A 25,160-nucleotide genomic window follows, 5' to 3' on the forward strand; every position below is an offset into this window, starting at 1 on the left:
CTGTGTGTTCATGTCATCTCCCCTTAACCCCTGGGCCTCCACAGCAAGAAGAGGGAGAAGAAAACCACTTTAAAATCTAGCACGTCTTTATTTTCAGCATCATCACACTTCTCGTGATTTCAGGCTCAAGTGACACTGCTGTGGCTGTACAGAACACGGGTGCGAGGCGCTGGGGGTGTGGGCCTCGGAGCGGGGGGAGACCGGGCGGGGAATCCCTACAGCACAGCGAGCGTCTTTCCTGAAGAAAGGGCGAGGGGGGCAGGCGTAGAGCCAGGGAGGGAGGAGGCGTCAGACAGGGGTGCCAGTGGGAGTGGGGGAGACGGGAGACTTCAGACTCATCTCCCCCCTCCGGGACACAAGGAGCTTTGCAAGTGTGATGCATGTTGTTACACGAGAGGGGATACCTCTCTCTCTTCTCTCTCCCCTTTCACTCCCTCTCTCCCCTCCTCTCCCTCTCTCTTGCTCCCTCTCTCTCTCCTTCTTCTATCCTCTCCTCTCTCCCTCCTCTCTCTTCCCTCCCTTCTCCCTCACTCCCTCTCTCCTCCCTACTCCATCTCTCTCCTCTCTCCCTTCCGTCTCTCTCCTCCCTACTCCATCTCTCTCCTCCCTCCCTCCCTTCCGTCTCTCTTCTCCCTACTCCATGCCTCTCTCCTCCCTCTCTCAGTCATGCTGCTCTGGTGTGGTTTTGAAAAGCCCCCTCCCCCTCAGCCCAAAGGTCTTCTTCTGCGTGGGGGGGTTCTGCTTGGGGTCAGGGGTCGCGGCGGAGCGGCGGGTAGGCGTGATGGGGACGTCAGGGGGTTCCTCGCCACGCGGCACCTGGCGCAACGACAGTAGTTCCTTGAACACGGAGTTCATCTGCTTGGTCAGGTCCTGGGAGAGAACGCAGAGGCGCAGTCACACCGGGCACAGGCAGGCCGGAGCCGCGCAACGCCCACGACACGGTCGCAAGAAGGACAGCTGGACGGCCGCAACACACGTACCTTGTCCAGCTCCACCGGCCTGTCCGCCTGACCGCTCCTCTCTGCAGTGACACCGTGTCGCCCCATGGGGGCGCCAAACCCCACACTCTCCAGAGTGTTCCTCCTCTCCTGGAGCCTGGAGGAAGACAGGGGACGGGGGACGGGAGAGCAAGGGAAAGGGGTGGACAGGGAGGGAGAAAGAAGGTGGGAGATAAGAGGAAGGGGCAAGACAGTGTTAGTAGTGCTCCTTCTGCAGTTATCATGGCTTTATTATAATGCTGTAAGATTCTGCAAAAGCACTGGAGTAGTGTTGTAATAATATGGCAATGTGACAGTCGTGACAGTGTTCTAACACTGTAGTAAAGGGTTAGTTACCTGTCGGCGGAGTCAGGGGCCCCTCGCGGCCCCAGGAAGCGGCCCTGTCCCGGTGGAGGGGGGGCATCAGGCGGGGTGGCTCAGCGAAGAGGGCAGTTAACTTCCGGGTCGGACTGCTGCCGCTGCGCTTCCGGGGCAAGGAGGCACTGTCACTGTTCACCCGCAGCCTGGAGAGAGAGGGAGAGACAGGGAGAGAGGGAGAGACAGGGGGAGAGAGAGGGAGGGAGAGAGAGGGAGAGAGGGAGAGAGAGAGAGAGGGAGAGAGGGAGAGAGGGAGAGAGAGAGAGAGGGAGGGAGAGAGGGAGGGAGAGAGGGAGAGAGAGAGGGTGAGGAAGAGATGGAGGTAGAGAGGGAGGGGGAGAGAGGGAGGGAGAGAGGGAGAGACAGGGAGAGAGAGAGACAGGGAGAGAGGGAGGGAGAGAGAGGGAGAGGGAGAGTGAGGGAGAGGGAGGGAGAGACAGGGAGAGAGGGAGGGAGAGAGAGAGAGGGAAGGAGGAAAATGAAGACGATGAGGGAGAGGGAGAGAGAGGATGAGGGAGAGAGGGGAAGAGAGAGGGAGAGGGGGAGAAGAAGAAGAAAGGAGACAGGAACAGAAAGGACATGGGGGAGAGAGAAGGAGAGGATGGGAGGGACAGACGGGGGAATGGAGGGATGGAGACACAAGGGAAGAAGGAAAGATTAGATTCTACATGGGCAGCACTGGAAGAAGCTCACGTCAGGACCTGGACATGAATCTGACAGTCAGGACTAGGATTTGCAGCTGAAACATTTATTATCTAAATAAAACAACTAAACAAACAAGTTGGCCTCTTTATCCACTCTGTTGTTTTCTCCCCACCTTAATATGAGTCCCTGTTTCCTCTGTCATTCTCTGTCTCAGTGCAGTGTGTGTGTACAGCAGTGTGTGTATTAACCCCTCTGTCTCAGTGCAGTGTGTGTGTACAGCAGTGTGTGTATTAACCCCTCTGTCTCAGTGCAGTGTGTGTGTACAGCAGTGTGTGTATTAACCCCTGTCTCAGTGCAGTGTGTGTGTACAGCAGTGTGTGTATTAACCCCTCTGTCTCAGTGCAGTGTGTGTATTAACCCCTCTGTCTCAGTGCAGTGTGTGTTTACAGCAGTGTGTGTATTAACCCCTCTGTCTCAGTGCAGTGTGTGTTTACAGCAGTGTGTGTATTAACCCCTCTGTCTCAGTGCAGTGTGTGTGTACAGCAGTGTGTGTATTAACCCCTCTGTCTCAGTGCAGTGTGTGTGTACAGCAGTGTGTGTGTTAACCCCTCTGTCTCAGTGCAGTGTGTGTATTAACCCCTCTGTCTCATTGCAGTGTGTGTTTACAGCAGTGTGTGTATTAACCCCTCTGTCTCAGTGCAGTGTGTGTGTACAGCAGTGTGTGTATTAACCCCTCTGTCTCAGTGCAGTGTGTGTGTACAGCAGTGTGTGTGTTAACCCCTCTGTCTCAGTGCAGTGTGTGTGTACAGCAGTGTGTGTATTAACCTCTCTGTCTCAGTGCAGTGTGTGTGTACAGCAGTGTGTGTATTAACCCCTCTGTCTCAGTGCAGTGTGTGTATTAACCCCTCTGTCTCAGTGCATTGTGTGTGTACAGCAGTATGTGTATTAACCCCTCTGTCTCAGTGCAGTGTGTGTGTACAGCAGTGTGTGTGTTAACCCCTCTGTCACAGTGTAGTGTGTGTGTACAGCAGTGTGTGTATTAACCCCTCTGTCTCAGTGTAGTGTGTGTGTACAGCAGTGTGTGTATTAACCCCTCTGTCTCAGTGTAGTGTGTGTGTACAGCAGTGTGTGTATTAACCCCTCTGTCTCAGTGCAGTGTGTGTGTACAGCGGTGTGTGTATTAACCCCTCTGTCTCAGTGCAGTGTGTGTGTACAGCAGTGTGTGTATTAACCCCTCTGTTTCAGTGCAGTGTGTGTGTACAGAAGTGTGTGTATTAACCCCTCTGTCTCAGTGCAGTGTGTGTGTACAGCAGATCTAAGCTCTCTGTCTGTCTATCTCAGTACCGGCTGCTCTGCTCTCCAGGTGGTTCCTCAGACAGATTCCCGATGCTTGCTGCCTTTCCATCTTCTCTCCTTCCTCTCTGCTCCAGACGCTTCTGAGTCCTGAAAGTGAGGAAGACATCACTGCAGGATTCACAGAATCCCCACTGTATTCTACATATTTAGCATATGTTGCAGATTTATAGAATTATCTGTTTTTTTGGTACAGCACTGTAGTGCACTGCAGCAGTTACAGTACTGTAATGCACTGTAGTAATCACAGTACTGTAGTGAACTGCAGCAGTCACAGTACTGTAGTGCACTGTAGTAATCACGGTACTGTAGTGCACTGCAGCAGTCACAGTACTGTAGTGCACAGTAGTAATCACAGTACTAGAGTGCACTGCAGCAGTCACAGTACTGTAATGCACTGTAGTAATCACAGTACTGTAGTGAACTGCAGCAGTCACAGTACTGTAGTGCACTGTAGTAATCACGGTACTGTCGTGCACTGCAGCAGTCACAGTACTGTAGTGCACAGTAGTAATCACAGTACTAGAGTGCACTGCAGCAGTCACAGTACTGTAGTGCACTGTAGTAATCACAGTACTATAGTGCACTGCAGGAGTCACAGTACTATAGTGCACTGTAGCAGTCACAGTACTGTAGTGCACTGCAGCAGTCACAGTACTATGGTGCACTGTAGCAGTCACAGTACTGTAGTGCACTGTAGTAATCACAGTACTGTATTGCACTGCAGCAGTCACAGTACTGTAGTGCACTGTAGTAATCACAGTACTATAGTGCACTGCAGGAGTCACAGTACTATGGTGCACTGTAGCAGTCACAGTACTGTAGTGCACTGCAGCAGTCACAGTACTGTAGTGCGCTGCAGTAATCACAGTACTGTAGTGCACTGTAGCAGTCACAGTACTGTAGTGCGCTGCAGCAGTCGCAGTACTGTAGTGAGCTGTAGTAATCACAGTACTGTAGTGCGCTGCAGCAGTCACAGTACTATAAGATGCTGCACCAGTCATAGTACTGTTCCAGGGCTGTAGTTTAGCTGGACACTCACCCCTCGGGCACACTGATGTACTTATGGGGTATGAGACCCTTGATTCCACCTAGCTCCCCTCTCCACCAGTCTCCAGAGGCTTTGTTGTGCAGGATGAGCATGTCTCCCTGTTTGAACGACAGCTCCTGGGATGAGCGGCCCACATAGTCATACAGTGCCTGTGCCTCAACCTGGTCTGACTCTGCAATAGAGCACAACGTGCAGACAGTAATGCAGACATCAACGACACACATTCACTCACACGCTCGTCTTTGCCGGAACTGAGCAACAAGCGGACCCCCGCACTCACCGTCCTCACTGGCGGGGGGGTCAGGCAGGGCATCGGGGTCCCCATCTCCCTCCTCTGCGATGGGCTCGGGGAGCAGACTATCACTGCGGGCACACAGGTAGACCGCATCAACAGGCAAACTGACTCGTTTCAGCAGAGGGCTTTACTGTGGTGGTGGTGAGAACAGGTGTGGTAATGGGAGATGGGACTGGGTATCCATGGCAATCCTGGTACCTTCTTGGCAAAACCACGGGAAAGGCACATTTACCACCCTGGACCTTCAGGACCCTTCACCGCGGTGCGGACCACTCACCAGTAGTCGTCCAGGGTCATGCACTTCTCATACAGCGGCCCCGGCAGCTCGGCGCCGGAGGGGAAGACGGTCTCGTGGTGCAGGATGACCGTCTTCACCAGGGCGTTGACCTGGGCCTGGACCGACACCACGTCCACGCTCTCCGGCACGCTCACCAGCGTCGGGCCGAAGCACACTGCCAGGTTGTAGGGGTCCATCATGTTCTCATCGCTGTACTGAGACAGGCTGGGACAGGGGGAGGAGAAAGGCGCGTCAGCTCGTTAACTCGTCAGCTCATCAGCTCTTCAGCTTGCTGGCTCGCTGACTCGACGGCTCGTCAGCTCGTCGGCTCGTCGGCTCGTCAGCTTGATGGCTCGTCGGCTCGTCGGCTCAACAGCTCGTCAGCTCAACGGCTCATCAGCTCGATGGCTCAACGGCTCAACGGCTCAACGGCTCGTCAGCTCAATGGCTCGTCAGCTCAATGGCTCAACGGCTTGTCAACTCATCAGGTCATCAGCTTGTCAATTCCTTAACTTGTCAGCTTGTCATCTCAGCTCATCATCTCAGCTCGTCAGCTCATCAGCTCATTAGCCTGTCACCTTGGCACCTCGTCATCTCAGTAGCTCGTCAGCTCGTCACCTCATCAGCTCAGTAGCTCGTCAGCTCGTCACCTCGTCACCTCGTCAGCTCGTCAGCTCCCACACTGGGAGAGACCGCGAAGGAGGAGGCAGAGACTCACTGGTTGAGGAAGGCGAAGAGGTATCTCATGACCACGAGCACAGGCCGTGGGAACGAAGACACCACTCTCTTAATGTGACACGCTCGCTCCAGAGAGTTCTCCACTTCTACAGAGAGAGAGACAGAGGGAGAGGGACCAAAAACTGTATCATGCTACTGTATTTGATACAGTTATAAAGTACTCTTCCAGTTTGCGACGGCATTGGGCAGCAACACTGGCAGTATTTAACAGAGATAAAACTTCACTCTCTAGCAGACATTCTGAGGTGGCCTCATTGCTCTTACAATGCAGGTAAAACTGGATTCCATGCATCTATTATTTCAGAGTAAATCTCCTTGCATCAATCAAGGGACCAAAAAAACAACTGTGAGAGCCCTAAACTGTGAGAGGAGCTGCAGCTATGAAGTGGACTGGCTGCTCAGTATCAGCCAATCACAGTGCTCAGCCCAGCTCATGGGTGGAGACTGAGGACCCCACTGTCTGCACACGCTCAGTACACCCAGCTGATCAGCCAATCACAGCACTCAGCCCAGCTCATGGGTGGAGACTGAGGACCCCACTGTCTGCACACGCTCAGTACACCCAGCTGATCAGCCAATCACAGCGCTCAGCCCAGCTCATGGGTGGAGACTGAGGACCCCACTGTCTGCACACGCTCAGTACACCCAGCAGATCAGCCAATCACAGCGCTCAGCCCAGCTCATGGGTGGAGACTGAGGACCCCACTGTCTGCACACGCTCAGTACACCCAGCTGATCAGCCAATCACAGCGCTCAGCCCAGCTCAAGGGTGGGGGCTGATGAACCCACATTCTCAGAACAGACAGTTGGAGCCTGGTCCAGCCAATCACAGTGCTCGGTGCTGCACACGGGTGGAGACTGAAGACCCCAGAGACTGAAGAGACTGAAGACTGCCTGCACACACTCAGCACAGACACCTGGAACCGGGCTCAGCCAATTATATCTCTGGGTTACGTGCAGGTATACAGCCAGTGCAGCATGCATATAGTAACCCAGGCACTATACAATGCAGTATTGAGAAACGGAGCGGATTTCTTACGGACACACTCGATGAGGTCATTGAACTTGTCTTTGGGGAACAGCGGTGTCTCTAGCCCCCGGAAATACAACTTCAGCACGCCAGCCACAGAGTCGATGTCATGGTCACCCTGAGAGTCTGTGAGGGGGTCGTCACCTGGGGTTCAAGTACACGTCAAAACCATGTCAATACATCCTTAAAATATACTGTAAGCGATGTTAACACATACACAGCATCTTATTTCTGTTTCAATAATCATTCAAAACCGACATCTTGTTTAAATACTGTCCAGGCACACCTCATCCAGAAGATGATTACACCTGTCACTAGTGCATTAGCAGTTACTTACGAAATACACAGCTGTCCAGTACACACTGTACTGTACAGTTCATTATAGTGCACAGTAACAGTACATACAGCTCAGTGGAGCACAGCGTAGTACAGAGCACTGAGGTGTAATACAATAAATATAGCTCAGTCTAGCATAGTACAGTACAGAGTAACTCAGCAGTGTAAGAGCAGTGTAGCACAGTGAGTCAGTGTGGTACAGTATAGTTCAGTGCAGAATGGTTCAGTGTGCAGTAGAGTACAGTGCACAGTGATTCAGTGTGGTGCAATATAGTACAGTGCTGAGTGATTCAATGTGGTTCAGTATGGCACATTGCAGTATAGTACAGAGATGTGTAATACAGTGCAGAGTGGTTCAAAATAGTGGAGCATAGTTCAGTGCAGTATGGTACAGTATAGTGCAATATAGGACAGTGCAGAGTGGTTCAGTGTGCTGCAGTATAGTGCAATGTAGTTCAGTGCAGATTGATTCAGTGTGGTGCAGTATAGTGCAATATACTGTAGTATAGTGTATAGTGATTCAATGTGGTATAGTATTGTACAGTGCAGAGTGATTCAGTGTGGTGCAGTAGAGTACAGTGCACAGTGATTCAGTGTGGTGCAGTAGAGTACAGTGCAGAATCAGTGTGGTGCAGCATCGTAGAGTGCAGTGCAGAATGGCACAGTGCAGTGCAGTACAGTACAGTTAGCACAGAGCACTTCAGTACCTAGCAGTGCATTGAAGTAGAGTACAGAGCAGTTCAGTACAGCGCAGTGCAGTACGGACAAATACAGTGCAGTGTATCAGTGCGGTGAAGTACAGTTCAGTACACAGATTGCTGTACCTCTCTCAAAGTCATTCCTGATTTCATTGACCTCTGACTGGGAACCGGGCACTCTGAAGATCCCCTCATGGTGCAGACCTACCAGAGAGACCACAGCAAGGACAGTCACTGAGCAAAAGAGAGAGCTAAGGGACAAGGTTAAGAGACCACGATCTAGATAATCGGTCTCAACATTCTCATGCAGCCACTGCATGGAGGATCGAAGTCTCGGATAAAACCATCAGGCTGGGAAGCTTGTTCCTGGACCTGCCATGTCTGTGCATAAAGACCCAAAGGGATCTCCTTCTATTTTCCTCTGACCCTGCTTTATCAGGGAGCTTGAGTTCACAGTGCACTCTTTGTGAATTTATCAGCCCTCCTCCGGTCCAACATGTTTAATACAGCACAGCTCCTGAGTGTGTATTGCTTATTGCGCCGACCCCGTTCTCACCATGCAAGTTGATGAAGCGAATGCAACTCTCCACCACCAGAGGAATCTGCTGACCAGAGCTCTGACAGGAGCAAAAGAAACCCTCTGTTAGACACACAGACCCTGCAGTCCGGGAGTACACACAAGCACACCGAGAGACACAGGGCTGGCTGTGACCATTTCTCGCTCTGCCTACTGTAGTGCAAGAGAAGAGAAGATGATCTTTCCTCATTTTATGTGGGCAAGGTTCCTTTCAGTTTAGCAATGAGGCACAGTGCAGGGGAGCAGTTGATTGGTTAAAGAGACGAGACCGGTGCTCCAGTGCAGTCTCACAGTCTAGAGCTGGGGGAGTCTGGGGGATGTTGGTGTGTGTTTGCGTGACAGGGGTCGACCCTCTGGGTGGTCCTGCACTGTCGTTTTTTTACAATAAGGGTCAACTCCCTAACAGGTAACCTGCTAATTTCCACAGAAGTGACCAGGAGGGGGCGCCAGCCCAGACAAGTGAGGATGAAGGGGACATATTACAAATGGGTCGGTACAGGGGCAAAGGGAAGAATTCATGTCTAATGTCAGGGAAGTAGCTCTAGAGTGCAGTAACTTTCCAGTACCTGAGTCCTGGACATTCTTCGTCTCCTCCTGCCAGACAGGCAGCGAAGGCCAGACAGACAGAAAGACAAACAGGCAGAGAGTGTGACAGACAGAGACACACACACACAGACACAGAGAGAAGGGGTTAGCGATCAAGCCGTCTGAGCGCAGATGCTGGCAGCGCTGGGAGCTGTTAAGGCACAGTGCTGCAGTGACCGACAGCCAGGGCCAGGGCCAGGAGAAGTAAAAGAGAAAGAGGGAGAGGGAGGCAGTGGGAGACAGGGGGGCAGCAGGAGGGTTAGGGAGGCAGGGCAGAGGGACAGAGAAAGGCGGGGAAGGATGAAAGGGGAAAGATTGAGAGAAGATATATTTAGGGATGGGCAGAGAGAGGGGGCATTGGGATAGCATAGGAATAGGAGGGCATTTGCCTAGAGGTAACTACACTACAGAACAGCATATACTGTAGGTTGAGGATGGCTGCAATGTATTGCAAAGGGATTGCAAAGGGTACTGCAATATTTGGCAGCAGACTGTAGTGGGCTGTAGAATATTGCAGGAGGACAGTATTTGGCAGAAGACTAGTGGGCTGTAGAATATTGCAGGGGGACAGTATTTGGCAGAAGACTAGTGGGCTGTAGAATATTGCAGGGGGACAGTATTTGGCAGCAGCAGACTGTAGTGGGCTGTAGAATATTGCAGGGGAACAGTATTTGGCAGAAGACTAGTGGACTGTAGAATATTGCAGGGGGACAGTATTTGGCAGAAGACTAGTGGGCTGTAGAATATTGCAGGAGGACAGTATTTGGCAGAAGACTAGTGGGCTGTAGAATATTGCAGGGGGAGAGTATTTGGCAGAAGACTAGTGGGCTGTAGAATATTGCAGGGGGACAGTATTTGGCAGCAGCAGACTGTAGTGGGCTGTAGAATATTGCAGGGGGACAGTATTTGGCAGAAGACTAGTGGGCTGTAGAATATTGCAGGGGGACAGTATTTGGCAGCAGCAGACTGTAGTGGGCTGTAGAATATTGCAGGGGGACAGTATTTGGCAGCAGACTGTAGTGGGCTGTAGAATATTGCAGGGGGACAGTATTTGGCAGCAGCAGACTGTAGTGGGCTGTAGAATATTGCAGGGGGACAGTATTTGGCAGCAGCAGACTGTAGTGGGCTGTAGAATATTGCAGGGGGACAGTATTTGGCAGCAGCAGACTGTAGTGGGCTGTAGAATATTGCAGGGGGACAGTATTTGGCAGAAGACTAGTGGGCTGTAGAATATTGCAGGGGGACAGTATTTGGCAGCAGCAGACTGTAGTGGGCTGTAGAATATTGCAGGGGAACAGTATTTGGCAGAAGACTAGTGGACTGTAGAATATTGCAGGGGGACAGTATTTGGCAGAAGACTAGTGGGCTGTAGAATATTGCAGGGGGACAGTATTTGGCAGCAGCAGACTGTAGTGGGCTGTAGAATATTGCAGGGGGACAGTATTTGGCAGCAGCAGACTGTAGTGGGCTGTAGAATATTGCAGGGGGACAGTATTTGGCAGCAGCAGACTGTAGTGGGCTGTAGAATATTGCAGGGGGACAGTATTTGGCAGCAGACTGTAGTGGGCTGTAGAATATTGCAGGGGGACAGTATTTGGCAGCAGCAGACTGTAGTGGGCTGTAGAATATTGCAGGGGGACAGTATTTGGCAGCAGCAGACTGTAGTGGGCTGTAGAATATTGCAGGGGGACAGTATTTGGCAGCAGACTGTAGTGGGCTGTAGAATATTGCAGGGGGACAGTATTTGGCAGCAGCAGACTGTAGTGGGCTGTAGAATATTGCAGGGGGACAGTATTTGGCAGCAGACTGTAGTGGGCTGTAGAATATTGCAGGGGGACAGTATTTGGCAGCAGCACTCCAGTGGCAGTACCTCCACGAAGGTCAGTAGGTCTCCAGTGAACAGCTTGTGGTTGTACTGGGAGCAGGGGCGCGGCCTCCTCACACGAACAGACTGGCTGGACTGCAGCCTGGAGACAACCAGCCGTTTAACAGCATGCATGCCCACACACACACACCCGCTGTACCACAGCAGAGCTGGCACACACGCAGTGACCTCGCTACTGGGCTACTGCACTGGCACTGACTGTGGTCCTGTGACCTGCCGCTGACATGCACACACGCTGACACACAGGGCGCCCAAGGGCACCGGCTGGTGACCAGCACATGACCACCAGGATAAGGCGGCTTGAGCTTCGGCTGCAGTTTCTTATCTTACCTGGTGGGGTCGCTGTCGATAGCTTCCGCTGGGAGGGAGAGAGAAACAGAGGCAAGGAGGTTTAAAACACATGACACCACACCTGTGACCTTTTATCTGTACTTATTTTCTATGAGGCGCTGAGCAGCTGTAGTATTGCATTGAGAGAGTGTAGTGTGCAGTGTGGGAGAACACCCTTCTGCGTCTTGGCCCTGCACAGGGAATCTGCATTGCACTGTAGTAGCCCAGCCATTGTCTGTCTTGTCTTGTCTCGTTCCTGTGCCCTGCTGTGGCATCATGCTTTACCACAGCACCTGTTGCTTTTCTCCTGCCTCTGCTGTGCTTTGTGACATTTTACTCTCCTTTTCCCATGCTGCATCTCAGCAAAGGTCTATCTTGGCTTTGGTGTCGTGTCCCGTTCTCGTCTGCCTGTGCTGTGCTCACACTGTGCTATACTGTCAGGTACTGCACGCACACAAGGGGGCGCTCACGGCACCTTTCTCGATGGCCTCCTTCAGCAGGTCGTGCTTGGCCTGGAGTTTAGAGATGAGATTGCTGCCACTGAGGTACTCCTTCACTTTCTGAGAGGGAGAAAGAAGGAGGAGGAGAGAGATGGACAGGGATGGGAGGAAAGAAGGGGGCGCAGGGAGACAAAGATGAGAGAACGTCTAATAATTATGAAATATTCATCTATTCTTAATTCATTTGCTCTGTAGCAATTAAAATTGCCAGGGAGGTGTAATTTGTTTCCAATACCCCCCAGGATAGCTTCAGGATGTCAGGCTGAAGGTCATCTTGCAATGTTAGACACCCTTATCACTATTATTGAGCAGAAAGGACTGGAAGTCCCTCCCCCTGCAGCTCCGTCCAATGGGAGACTCACGTTGAAGTAGAAACTCTCGGACTCCTGCTGATTGGCTCTCTTCTTGGCCAGGCTGGACTTGTTGCCAGTGGGGTCAGGGGCGCTGGCCCTGGACTGCTCTGCTGACTGCCCGGCTTGGGGGGTGTCAGGGGAGCTGTACTCCTCCGTGCTGATGGAGTCCAGCAGAGCCTTCAGAGTGGCCCGCAGGGTCTTATTGACCTGAGACGGGAGGGAAGGAGAAAAAGAGGCGGGGGCAGGTTAGAGGATGTGCCGGTGTTCTGTATAATAGAAAGAAAAAGAAGAAGGATATGTTGTTTGCCTCTTTTTAGTAAGAGGACAGTGCTGCACATTGCACAGTGTGTAAAGTGCACAGTGTGAGCAGTGTGTACAGCGCGTCAGTGTATAGTGTGTACCGTGGAGTGTATCGGTGCTGTGTGTGTGGTACAGGGTATCGGTGTGCTGTGTGTGTGCAGGGAAGTGTAGCAGTGGATGGTGCACACTATGTAGTGTGTCCACAGTGCACTTTATAAAAGTGTGGTGTACTGTATCAGTGTACAGTGTGCGTGCAGTGTGTCAGTGCACTCTGTATGCAGTGAAATGTATAGCACCGTGCATACATGGAGTGTATCATTGTGTAGTGTGTGTGTGGAGTGTATCAGTGCACTGTGTGTGCAGTGAAATGTACAGAACCATGCGTGCATGGAGTGTATCACTGTTTAGTGCATCAGTAGGCAGTGTATCGTGTGCAGTGTATGTGAAGTGTATCAGTGCACTGTGTTTGCAGTGAAATATACAGTACAGTGGATCAGTGTGTGTGCATAGTGTATCACTGTGCAGTGTGCATAGAGTGATTGGTATGGAATGTGCATGCAGTGAATCGTGTGCAGTGTGCATGCAGTGAATCGTGTGCAGTGTGCATGCAGTGAATTGTGTGCAGTGTGTATGCGGTGTATCATGTGCAGTGTGCATGCAGTGAATCGTGTGCAGTGTGCATGCAGTGAATTGTGTGCAGTGTGCATGCAGTGCGTCAGTGCGTCAGTGTGCAGTGTGTGTCCAGCATGGTGTCGTACCTCCTCAGTTTCAATCGTCACGGAGGACAGTCTGGACTGCAGCTGCTGGAAGCGCGTCTCCAGCTCGTGGCGCACCTGTGCTTCGACGCTCACCTCGCACACCTGGAGGACAGAGGCAGGCAGGGGGGGTCACAGCCCTGACAGAGACACACAGGCGAAGCCCTGGCGCCCTGGCGCCGCAGCGGGACAGACCTGGTCTCCCTCGTGAGGCTGGTACTCGAAGCGGAAGGGCAGGCAGAAGGCCGAGTTGTTCATCTCCAGGATCTTCTTCTGGTCGCTCTGGGGGTCCAGTCCCTGGATGGCCGTGTCCAGCACCACCAGCGCCTCCTCCCGAGACTGCTGCACCCGCCGCTGGGCCGACAGGTAGCCCCTCAGCGCCCCGCCGAGAGACAGGTGGAACCCCAGGTCACAGCACTGGCAGAGCGAGAGGGCGAGAGGGGGGAGTGTCTAGTGAGCAGCTGGCAGTGATGGACAGCCCTGTGCACGACTGTGGCTGGTTGGCGGCGGGCCGGACTCACGTCGATGAGGGTGCAGACGTCCTGCAGGTAGTACTTGTTCATGGCGGCGTTGGCGGCCGCCAGGTTCAGCAGGTAGTCGTTCCGCGCCTTCGTGCACTTCAGCTGTGCCTCCTGCAGCTTCACCAGCCGCTGTCCGGGACGGGAAGCAGAATCAGTATTCCTGGGGTGCTGTCCGTGTGGAGTTTGCATGTTTCCCCTGTGGTCATGTGGGGGCCCTCCACTTGTGCTCTGGTTTCCTCCCTCACTCCTACGACTGGCAGGTTAATTGGCTTCTGGGAAAACTGGCCCTGGTGTGAGTGTGTGTGTCTGTGTGCCCCGTGATGGACTGGCGCTCCTGAGTGTATCCTGTCTTGCACCTGTTGTTAGCCAGCAGCAGTGCTGACCCCCCCCCCGCCCACACACACACACACTATCACACTGAGTGCTGTGTCCAGTTGGGAAATCAAAGAGCAGGAGCGTATTTGCAGTGGTGAGGAGAGGTCTGAAAGTCTCTGTGTACGGCTGAGGGAATAAGAGGCAATGTGTGGAAGTGCTGGGGTTGTGTTTTCATGCTGTGTCTGCAAAGAGCAGCCCTACAGGACTCAGAATAGGGACGCGGGCAGTAACCTCTGCACCAGCGGAAAATCTCTTCTTATTTCTTTCTGGGAGATTTCCACTGAACCTGTCACACTGTCACCACACTAAACTATCACACTGTGACCACAGTGAAGTGTAACAGACCATACACTGTATTATACTGTGACACTGCAATCCTACTGTACTACACTATCACACTGTGACCACAGTGAAGTGTAACACTGATCACACACTGTGACACTGCAATCCTACTGTACTACACTATCACACTGTGACCACAGTGAAGTGTAACACTGATCACACACTGTGACACTGCAATTCTACTGTACTACACTATAACACTGTGACCACAGTGAAGTGTGAAACTGACCACACACTGCAATCCTACTGTACTACATTATAACACTATGACCACAGTAAAAATCAATTCGACCACATACTCTATTGAACTGTGACACCGTGACCGTGTAATACAGTGTTTTATTCAACAGATTCCCAGCAGTTCTATCCATTTGTGATTTTGCTATGAGCTGCAGGCTCTTGCACAGTCAGCACTGAAGAAATAAAGAACTGGATATGAACATGTTCTGTACATTTTTATACATTTCTATTATTGTTTTAGCTTAGCAACCAGAACAAAGCATTTCAGTCTGTGCAGTTTCATTGAAAAAACAAAAAACACACAACAGCCTGCAGCTCAGAGTAAGACCTGGAGTGGCTCAGGTTGCAATGCAGTGGGAGTCTGTCTCATTTCCAGCTCTGTACGTTTGCTCTGGGGAACAGTGTGTCACCTTCTCTTTCATTCGCTCCATCTTCTTCACAGAGCTCCGCCTCTGCTGCTTGGGGTCGCTGCCTGATTGGCTGACCCCCTGGTCAGCTGACTTGCCCATGTGACGCTCTTCCAGTTTCTCCGCCTCCTTCATCTTCCCTTCTGCACTGAGGCTGTCAGTGTGGTATTGGTGATAGGTCTTCATGGCCTGGACATTGCAAACACACAATTAACTCACATCGCTCATAATGAAACACACATAATAATAAAATTAATGTATTAAACTCACTGTCTGCAATTCGCTGGTCACCTTCAGGAGCTCATCCTGCATCTGCAGTCCAACCTCTTTGCTCTGAGAGAAGGCAGAGAAACTTAATTCAGCATCCGCACAGCAGGGCTACTCAGCTTGCAGTTTCTGTACCATTTTCATCAGTGCATTTCTCATGTGCATCAGTGTGTCCGTGTCACAGTCAGTGTGACAGTGTGTTAGTGTCACAACCAGTCTGTCAGTGGTACAGTCAGTGTGACAGTGTGTGAGTGTGTTAGTGTCACAAGCAGTCTGTCAGTATATCAGTGTCACAGTCAGTGTGTGAGTGACAGTCTCACAATCACAATCAGTGTTTCAATAACACAATCACAGTGTCAGTGTGTCAGTGTCCACACATGAAAGCCAGGCCCAGTGCACTACAGGACGATGGTGTCAATGTCCATGTGTCAGGGTCTCGTCTCAGTGTGTGTTGCAGGTGCTGTACCTTCTTGGACAGCCTGCCCGTGTCCTCAGCGATGTGCGTCAGTCTGACGGTGATGTGGGCGCTGCACGTGTCGCCCAGCGCAGCGTGGTCGCGGCTCTCCTGCCGGGTCTGGTTCAGCAAGAGGTACCAGCAGTTGACAGGCGACAGGAGGTTCTCATCCTTCCTGAGAGAGAGAGGGAGGGGGGGCAGGGAGGTCAGAGGGCGAGACCCCCACACCCGGCACCTCTGGGACTCTGCGGGCTCCCACTCCAGTGAGCTGTATGGTCTATAAGGCAGTTAACTAATTGCACTCTGCTTCCTTGATTGGTGGAGAATTCCACCTGAAACATTACTGCTGCCGGACGAATCCTGACTTTCTGACATTTGCAGTAAAGGGTTGACTTCTGTCTTACTGCATTTTCAAATGGAGGATCTGTTCAGCGTTATGTTTTTACTACAATGGTCCCAGCATGCCTATCTGACATGACCTTTGACCCCTCAAGGACAAGTGTCTAGAAACATTTGCTGCTGACATCCTGAAAGGATAAAGCATTTCATTGCACTTGTGCATATAACAAACTGAACTGAAGAGAATGGGAGCGCATAATAAGATCCACAGAGAACACAAAAGGCTCAACAGAAGCAGAAATTACTTGAGGTTCTGCTGCTCCTTGGGGTGACGGATCTTGGAGGAAAACCTGTCGACCAGCTTTTCCAGAGAGCGGGAATACTCCAGCTCGATCTCGGCCCGGCGTCGCAGGAACTCATTCAGGTCCTGGATCAGCTGGACCCGCAGCTCCACCTGCACATCCAGCACCTTCAACTGTTCTGACAGCTGGGAGCGCACCTCTGACAGAGAGAGAGACACAGGGGTTAATACACACACTGCACTGAGACAGAGGGGTTAGTACTCACACTGCACTGAGACAGAGGGGTTAATACACACACTGCACTGAGACAGAGGGGTTAATACACACACTGCTGTACACACACACTGCACTGAGACAGAGGGGTTAATACACACACTGCTGTACACACACACTGCACTGAGACAGAGGGGTTAATACACACACCGCTGTACACACACACTGCACTGAGACAGAGGGGTTAATACACACACTGCTGTACACACACACTGCACTGAGACAGAGGGGTTAATACACACACTGCTGTACACACACACTGCACTGAGACAGAAGGGTTAATACACACACTGCTGTACACACACACACTGCACTGAGACAGAGGGGTTAATACACACACCGCTGTACACACACACTGCACTGAGACAGAGGGGTTAATACAAACACCGCTGTACACACACACTGCACTGAGACAGAGGGGTTAATACACACACTGCTGTACACACACACTGCACTGAGACAGAGGGGTTAATACACACACTGCTGTACACACACACTGCACTGAGACAGAGGGGTTAATACACACACTGCTGTACACACACACTGCACTGAGACAGAGGGGTTAATACACACACTGCTGTACAAACACTGCACCAATAGAGAGGAAAAAGGGTTAATACACACTCTATTCTGAGAGAGAGATGAGGGGTTAATAAGCTCACAGTCTTGAGACAGAAAAGATACAGTAGAGGCATTAATACCACACTGCCAGACACAAACATCTTAGTATTTTTTAGTAAATATTCTATAAAATGATTGGGAAAAGTAACTCTTTTTGAAACTGGGAGTGTAAATTGAATCCTTCTCTCACAGTGATATACTGTAGGTCCCAGAGCGCGTGAGTGATTTAAGTGGTGTGTTAACCAGTGTGGAAATACATGCACACACACACACCACTCACTCACACCCCCCCAGTGCTCCACTTCCTTGCTGTCTGTACAGCCTCACAGGCCCTCTTTGTCAGCCACTGAAGAAAGAGCAGAAAGCTATAAAGGAGCTCAGAGGCTCCTTCATGTGAAGTCTGGCAGGAGGAAACTTTACTGGGTGCTGCAAATGAATGTGTAGAAATAACACACAAGGCCCAGAAGGCCTTACCTCCGTCTTAACCTCTCTCTTTCTCCTCTCCCTGAATCCCTTTCTCCCTCTATCCTCTCCCTGTATCACCTCTCCCTCTCTCCTCTCCCTGTCTCCCTCTCTCCTCTCCCTGTCTCCCCCTCTCCTCTCTTCCTGTGACTCTTAGACAATATTCGAGAAATAATTCTGCTTTGGTGCTGAAGGACTGGATGCTGGCTTTTTTCTGGCAAGACAAAGAGAGCCAGGAAAGAAATCAGAGGGGTGAGCAGCCAGGCCTGTGGTATTCCGCAGGCCACTGGAGTCCTTCCTGTCCCGTAGCCTGATGCTCACACAGGAGCTCTGAATCAGGCCAAGACATGTTCTCTCACACTTCAGCTCCTGCTGGGCTCTTCTGTTCGACTGGCGGTGCGAGTAGCAGAATACCTCCTGTTCCACTTAGCTTTTCAACAAAGTCTGTGCGGAAGGTCAAGACTCTCTGCCCCACTCTCTCTCAGCTTTCCTCTCTGACCCGCTTACTGTAATACCGACTGTGTAGAGGGCAGGTGGCTCAGTCCTTGCGTGTGCACGCCGGGAAACGAACCAAACTCCCATCACATGGCAGTTTGATCCATTCCAGGTTCTATCAGGGGGCGGAGCAGTGATGAGAGGAAGACTTCGGTACCAGTCATAGTGGTGATGCAGAAGAAGAGCACGCACATGGTCAACATTAAATTCCACACAGGTCCATGCAAAAGGTCTCAACTCCTGCCCACTCACCCCATCGCTCCCCATTCCATTAGAGAGAGCGGGCTGTCATAAATATTTCATAGCATGTCATTTAGACAGTTCCACTTATACCCTTCTTAATGCACCACCATACTGCCTTCCCAGCCTCCCACAGGGACCATGCCCAAGGGTCAGAGGTCACACTCAGCATTATCAACCAGCCCTGGAACACGAGCTGGGAGCCAGGCGGAATCTGAACCGAGACTGGTGTTAAAGGGGAATGGGGATTTTCCACAACAGAGACTGAAACTGGTTTTAAAAGAGGAATCAGGGGGTTTGGATTTGGAATCGAGAAAGAGGAACGGGGAGCAGGGCCAGGGCCGATACGATCGCGATGGTGAGAACCGACTGGCCGAGCAGGAGGGATAAACCGCTGTAAAGAAGACAAGCACCTCAGCCCCCCACTCCATTTATAGCCCATCAGTTCAAATAATAACTCAGCGCAGAGAAACAGCCTCGGAGTGTCAGGGTCCGGGAGGGCAGGAGACAAGTCAGTGTAATTTATGGGGAGACATTTTCAAGCTCACACTGGCTAGCTCTGTGGGTTGATAAGCCCCCCCCCCCAACCCCCGTCCAGACAATGTGGAGAGGGAGGATGCACTGGACTGGAGCTGGGGCAGTACAGGGCAGGAGCTGGGGCAGGTCTGGACTGGAGCTGGGGCAGTACAGGGTAGGAGCTGGGGCAGGTCTGGACTGGAGCTGGGGCAGTACAGGGTAGGAGCTGGGGCAGGTCTGGACTGGAGCTGGGGCAGTACAGGGCAGGAGCTGGGGCAGGTCTGGACTGGAGCTGGGGCAGTACAGGACTGGAGCTGGGGCAGTACAGGGCAGGAGCTGGGGCAGGTCTGGACTGGAGCTGGGGCAGTACAGGACTGGAGCTGGGGCAGTACAGGGCAGGAGCTGGGGCAGGTCTGGACTGGAGCTGGGGCAGTACTAGACTGGAGCTGGGGCAGTACAGGACTGGAGCTGGGGCAGGTCTGGACTGGAGCTGGGGTAGTACAGGACAGGAGCTGGGGCAGGTCTGGACTGGAGCTGGGGCAGATCTGGACTGGAGCTGGGGTAGTACAGGGTAGGAGCTGGGGCAGGTCTGGACTGGAGCTGGGGCAGTACAGGGTAGGAGCTGGGGCAGGTCTGGACTGGAGCTGGGGCAGTACGGGGCAGGAGCTGGGGCAGGTCTGGACTGGAGCTGGGGCAGGTCTAGAGTGAAGCTGGGGCAGTACAGGGCAGGAGCTGGGGCAGTGCTGGACTGGAGCTGGGGTAGTACAGGGCAGGAGCTGGGGCAGTGCTGGACTGGAGCTGGGGCAGTACAGGGCAGGAGCTGGGCCAGTGCTGGACTGAAGCTGGGGCAGTACAGGACTAGAGCTGGGGCAGTACAGGACTGGAGCTTGGGCAGTACAGGGCAGGAGCTGGGGCAGGTCTGGACTGGAGCTGGGGCAGTACAGGATTGGAGCTGCACTCTCTCACACACACCTGCACTCTCACACACACCTGTATTCTCTCTCACACACACCTGCACTCTCTTCCACACACCAGCACTCTCACACACACACCTGCACTCTCACACACACCTACTTGAACTCTAACACACGCCTGAACTCACACATATACACACATGTGCACTCTAACAGACATATACCTACACACATTTTCACACACATAACTGATCTCACACACACAGTCATGGGTAGAGACACTCCCACTCCCAGAAACGCTCAGAGTGACAGAACATGCTTAAATAACTACCATTTCAAGCTCCGCCGCATGACTCATATCTGGTATGAAAGGTGTTACTGGGTAGATTATAGAGCAAAGCAATTATTGTTATTATTAACTGCTGTTAATGCAACACTTGCTGGAACTACTGCACAAACATGCCTGCTGTACCTGCCTGCTGACAACACAAGCAGCTATACGAAGGGACCAGCTCTTTTAGGAGCAGTTCTGAGGAAAGTCAATTACATGCACTCACACATGCTCATGATGTGCACACAGAGCTGGGGAGATATCTTGTCCTTGCAGAACAAAAATTAGTTGAACAAAGTGACCAGGACTGTTGGCAACATCATCAGATCTTCCTTGGACGCAATTAACATGTCTCTGTATGTGCCCACAATCTTAGATGACCCCTCTCATTCACTCTTTTTAGAACATACTCTCCTACCCTCCGGGAGGAGGTACTCTATCACCCGGGGATAAGAGAGCATTAACTTCCTTTCTACCTCAAAGCATTCAATTGTTGAACAATGAAAAAAAATTGTTTGCAGCTAAGGATCATATTACTATTATTGTTTTTACACTCTCTACAAGCTAATTGTCTGTTTTTTAATCTCATGGTACTGGAAGAGTTCTGCCTGAGCAATTTTACTAACTTTGTTTTGTATTACGGTATTGTACTGTTGTTCTATTGTTGTCATATATGTTATGAGCTCTTGATGTGAAGACAAATTCCCTTAGGGGCAGTAAAGGCTAATTCAATGTTTTAGTGCATCACGGGGCTCGTGTTGTTTACGGTGAAAAGTGGAATTCAAATCCTCTCTTGTGAGTATTTTGCACCAGTGCCTCTCCTGTTCCTTTTGTGCAGTTTGAACGGTGAGGTCTGGGAGTGTGTTGAGACTGCTGTGTGGGGTTGTTGGTCTGGTAGGAAGGGACTCTGATACCTTCCTTAATACAGATGTCCTTCTTCCTCCTTCAGGGATACATCCCAAACTCTGGGAAAGGTCCCGACAGGACTTTATCCGAACCTTCTCTACATGATCCCAGTGGCATCTAAAATTCCAAGAACCGTTCCCGAAACGCTCTTGCCCGAAGGAAGGCGAAGGCGGACCAGACTCGGACTCGCAGAGCCCACTGGACCCTGCCAGTTGAGACATTAGAAACAAAGCTTTGGTAACTACCAAAGGCAGAGCTCGTGAGGAAGAACACCTACAGCTGTGATCACGTCTTTGTACGTGTACATACAGTATATTTCTGATGAGAAAGTCACACATCTGTGTGCATAAACTAGACCCCGCTGAGGACTGCAGAGCTTGGCAGTCAAATGCTGGACCTACTAATGCAGTCAATTCGTCCGTATGAATTGAGCCCAACCAGCTCTTTAAGTTTGTGATGCATTTCTAATTAATTGGATCATAGAATTAAGGAGTTGTTTGTACTGCAGGCCTGAGCCAGGCTGGGGGGGGGGTCTTGACTTCTCCAGCTACAGAATCTCCAGAGCACAGCCCAGCCAATCACAGGTGAGCAGGGCCCTGATTGGTCAGGCCGCTGGCTCTGTGTTTTTGGCTGCAGGGCTGTTGCTCCGTCTCTGAGGATTCAGCTCACACAAGCCTCCTTCCTCCCTGCTCCCCCCTCCCCTGGCTCTGCTCTCTTTCCTCAAACAATTCTTGACAATAAGTATACATTTCAAATGTGCACATACTGCTATAACAACAGCACTATCAAATCCACACGCTCTTCTAAGCATCTTTATCACAATAGCATGTGATCATCTTCCTCCTTCTTCTCTCTCTCCCTCCTGCATCTCTCTCTCCCTCCTCCCTCTCCTGCCTCTCTCTCTCCTTCTTCTCCCTCCTTCCTCTCTCTCCCGCCTCTCTTTCCTCTTCATCCTGCCTCTCTCTCTCCCTCCTCCCTCTCCTGCCTCTCTCTCTCCCTCCTCTCCCTCCTTCCTCTCTCCCTCCCTCTCCTGCCTCTCTCTCCCTCCTCTCCCTCCTGCCTCTCTCTCTCCCTCCTCTCCCTCCTGCCTCTCTCTCTCCCTCCTCCCCCTCCTGCCTCTCTCTCTCCCTCCTCGACTCCTCTCACCCCTCTCTGACCGCAGGGCCACTACGGCCCTGACTGACGAGAGGCGGTAGCAGGAGTCTCTGATTCGGGTCTGACCAGCTGCAGCCCCTTGCCCAAACCACTCTGACAAGGCAGAAGAGTGAAACGTGTGGCACTACGCGCTCCACCCGGCCATCTGTTCCAACAGGCTGCAGAGCAACGCTACCACTCGTGCTGTCCAGCTCCTGGTGCCGGCGTGCGTGCAGTACGAGAGCCCGCCGTGCTCAGGCCACCTGGAGCGCATCACACCGCTCTGCAACGGGAGTCTTATCCGTCCCCTTGCCACAGGGCTGACCTTCGACCTGGTGTGAAGTGGGTTTCTGTTGCCCTTCTGTTGCCCACTGCTCAGCCCCGCACACCCCTTCCCTCCGGAGGCTCAGTCAGACCTCAAGCCCGAAAACAGGGGCAGCTTCCCGGCTGGACCGCCCCCCCCCCCCTCCCGAGCCCACAGTCAGCAGGTCCACAGTGGCCGGTCACTGCCCGGCTCGTCTGCGTGAAAACTGCAGCTGGAAGCCCCCGCCAGAGGCGTAACGTTCATCTCGTCCGACTACGCGCTCGTGATCAGTCTCAGTCTCAGTAAAGGGCAGAGGAGCGAGCGGACGCTGCACCAGCACTGCGGGTGGTGCTGTACAGGCAGGGGCAGCAGCAGTGACGCCCTCGAGCACAAACGAAGCAAAGGGAACTGATGAACCTGAAGAGTTAACTACCACCGGTGAGAATTAGAAATGGGAATTGGTGAATAAACAAGTCTAGCTTTGATAAACCACAACTTTACCACAGCTACCACTGGGGAAGAGGGAAAACATCATCAGAGCTGATGTCACCAGCTTCGGACACACATTTTAACGTTACGTGACCCTTTGAGAAGGGCTTCCACCAGTGTGCAGAGCACCAGCTTGGTTCTCTACCCTTAAACTCCAGCTACATTTCTGAGGGAGACTGAGGGGAGATTTTGCTTGAGGTGTTTTAGACCCTTGTCTTCCAGTCCACAGACCAGTCCCTGCTGTAACTGTAACTGAAACTGACATGACGGAGTGAGTCGCTGCCTTGCTGTGGATACAAACAGACAGGGGAGAAACGCTGTTCCAGACAGCTGGTCATAGGGTGTTCAGGGGGGAAGTTAAGGGGCAGGTAAGGGTTTTAGATCAGAGGTTTTTAGGCAATTTGATTCAGGGCTTCAGAACCTGGGAGTCTAGATCCTGATTTCCCACCTCCCACCTGGGTAGGGCTCCCTGAGTTAATTCTAAAGGTCAGCTTCCTGATTCTGCTAAATCAGCTCATGCTGATACCACAGCCTTTTAATGGCATTTATCTGCAAAGGAAATAACGATAAACCTGTCAGCTGTGGCTCCTTTAAGGCCTTTTACAGCCTGTCGGCCAGATCAGCAGCTGAGCGCTGAGGGTAAGGCTGATCCAACCCTGGTTTGTGGGTCACTGGCCGTCCAATGCAGGACGGACCAGGACGGGCCCACCGCAGGTGTGGACACACAGACCACAGTCCACACAGTAAACACCCCTAAAATTTGAGGAGACCCGTTGAGGTGAAGCAGCGAGAGTGAGGGGTTGAAAAGAGAGGGAGGAGAGCAAACGTGAGCATCAGAGATGAAGAGAAAGACAGCCGGACTTTGAGAGACAGGTCAGAGGTCAAGAGGGAGACAGAAGGTCCCAGGGGTCAGGTCTAGGTCACCTTACCTTTGATCTGCATCTCGTACTCCGCCAGGGTGCCCTTCTCCTTGCGCAGCTTGACGTGAGACGACATGGCTCAAGCTGTAGGGGGTGCTCTCTCTGGACTGGGGCGGCGGGCGGTCTTCACAGTGCTGTACTCACTTCGGCAGCTGCCCTCACCACAGGAGGGGCAGCATGGCAGTGGGGGGGCTAGAGGTGTCCAGGCCCAGCGCTGCCGGACAGTGTCCAAGGCTGGAGTGCGCTGCTCCTCCACAGACCTCTGCCGTCTTGCCACGCCTGACTCCTGCAGAGCACAGCAGCACTTCCGCAAATGAGGCTTTCTGGTTGTTGGGTTTTTTTTGCTCGCAATCAGACTTCAAATGATTTTAAAAAGAGGGCAAAAAATTGGTTTTGTGCTGGTGTTTCAGGGGAACAGAGTCGAGCGCGAGCACACCGACAGAAGAGCAGGGTGCGAGTGAGTGCGGGAATCTGGGCCTATAAAACGACAATAAATCAATTCCAGTCAATTCCAATAGTCTGCAATAATTTCAAGTTGTTTCCTGCAATTTCCGGTGGTCCGCAGTAATTTCCGGTGGTCTGCAGTAATTTCCAGTGGTCTGCAGTAATTTCCAGTGGTCTGCAGTAATTTCCGGTGGTCTGCAGTAATTTCCGGTGGTCCGCAGTAACCTTTAGCTGCTGTGTCTGGTTCTGTCCCTTGATCAGTCCCTGTGGGTGTCGGGAGAAACCCAGCAGGTCGGACTGTGGACTCTCCCCCTCTGGACTCTGTCCTGAGAGACTCTCGAGGAGATCTGAAGGTTTGGGTCTGGCCAGGTACGCAGTACTTCCCCACACCACGCCTGGAGGGGCTGCTCTAGAAAGGCGCTCAGTTCGATCAAGCCTCAGTGAAGGGGGGCCGACAGACTGATTGTCTTCTCTGTCCCGAAAACCTCGTCATGGGTTTTGTGTCCTGGAAAGCACGTCAAGAAACCTCTGCTCCCTGTAAGACAGTGAGAGACCCATTCAAACGCGGGGCGTAACAACCAAACCTTACTGCTGAGCCCCTTCGCAAGCCAGGATATAGGCAAGAAACACCTTCAGGAAGGAAAACGCTTGAAAATGACCCCTGAGGAGCCTGGTTTTGCTAGAGATCTGCGTACACGTATAACCTAAAATGCATCATCTTACCTCCTGAATCGTTCGCATTACTACATACAGCTGGGGGGGGATTATCGTGCTATTTTAGCAAACCCTAAAATTAGTCAA

The 25,160-nt window shown here is 52.1% G+C and overlaps 1 protein-coding gene across 2 annotated transcripts; it reads right to left on the reverse strand.

Moving 5' to 3' along the window:
- Positions 1-68: 68 nt before the first annotated feature.
- Positions 69-24,894, reverse strand: arhgap4b (Rho GTPase activating protein 4b). 2 transcript variants are annotated; one of them, XM_088929018.1, is made up of 23 exons: positions 23,925-24,894; positions 16,314-16,509; positions 15,682-15,844; positions 15,219-15,281; positions 14,952-15,137; positions 13,585-13,713; positions 13,259-13,480; positions 13,067-13,168; positions 12,018-12,215; positions 11,631-11,715; positions 11,156-11,183; positions 8,922-8,949; positions 8,335-8,395; positions 7,905-7,982; positions 6,754-6,888; positions 5,695-5,800; positions 4,977-5,201; positions 4,685-4,767; positions 4,396-4,576; positions 3,345-3,443; positions 1,335-1,501; positions 981-1,095; positions 69-870 (listed from the first exon to the last, which is right to left on the reverse strand). In XM_088929018.1, the coding sequence occupies exons 1-23, from the start codon at positions 23,989-23,991 to the stop codon at positions 864-866; spliced, it is 2,724 nt and encodes a 907-aa protein (XP_088785144.1). In that variant the 5' UTR covers positions 23,992-24,894; the 3' UTR covers positions 69-863. The 2 variants fall into 2 exon arrangements, with proteins under 2 accessions (XP_088785144.1, XP_088785136.1); XM_088929010.1 differs by lacking the exon at positions 8,922-8,949 and adding an exon at positions 10,811-10,907.
- Between the last annotated feature and the right edge of the window lie 266 nt (positions 24,895-25,160).

Source organism: Atractosteus spatula, chromosome 2 (genome assembly GCF_055471065.1).
Source record: "Atractosteus spatula isolate fAtrSpa1 chromosome 2, fAtrSpa1.hap1, whole genome shotgun sequence".
In the NCBI taxonomy this organism is placed as follows: domain Eukaryota; kingdom Metazoa; phylum Chordata; class Actinopteri; order Semionotiformes; family Lepisosteidae; genus Atractosteus; species Atractosteus spatula.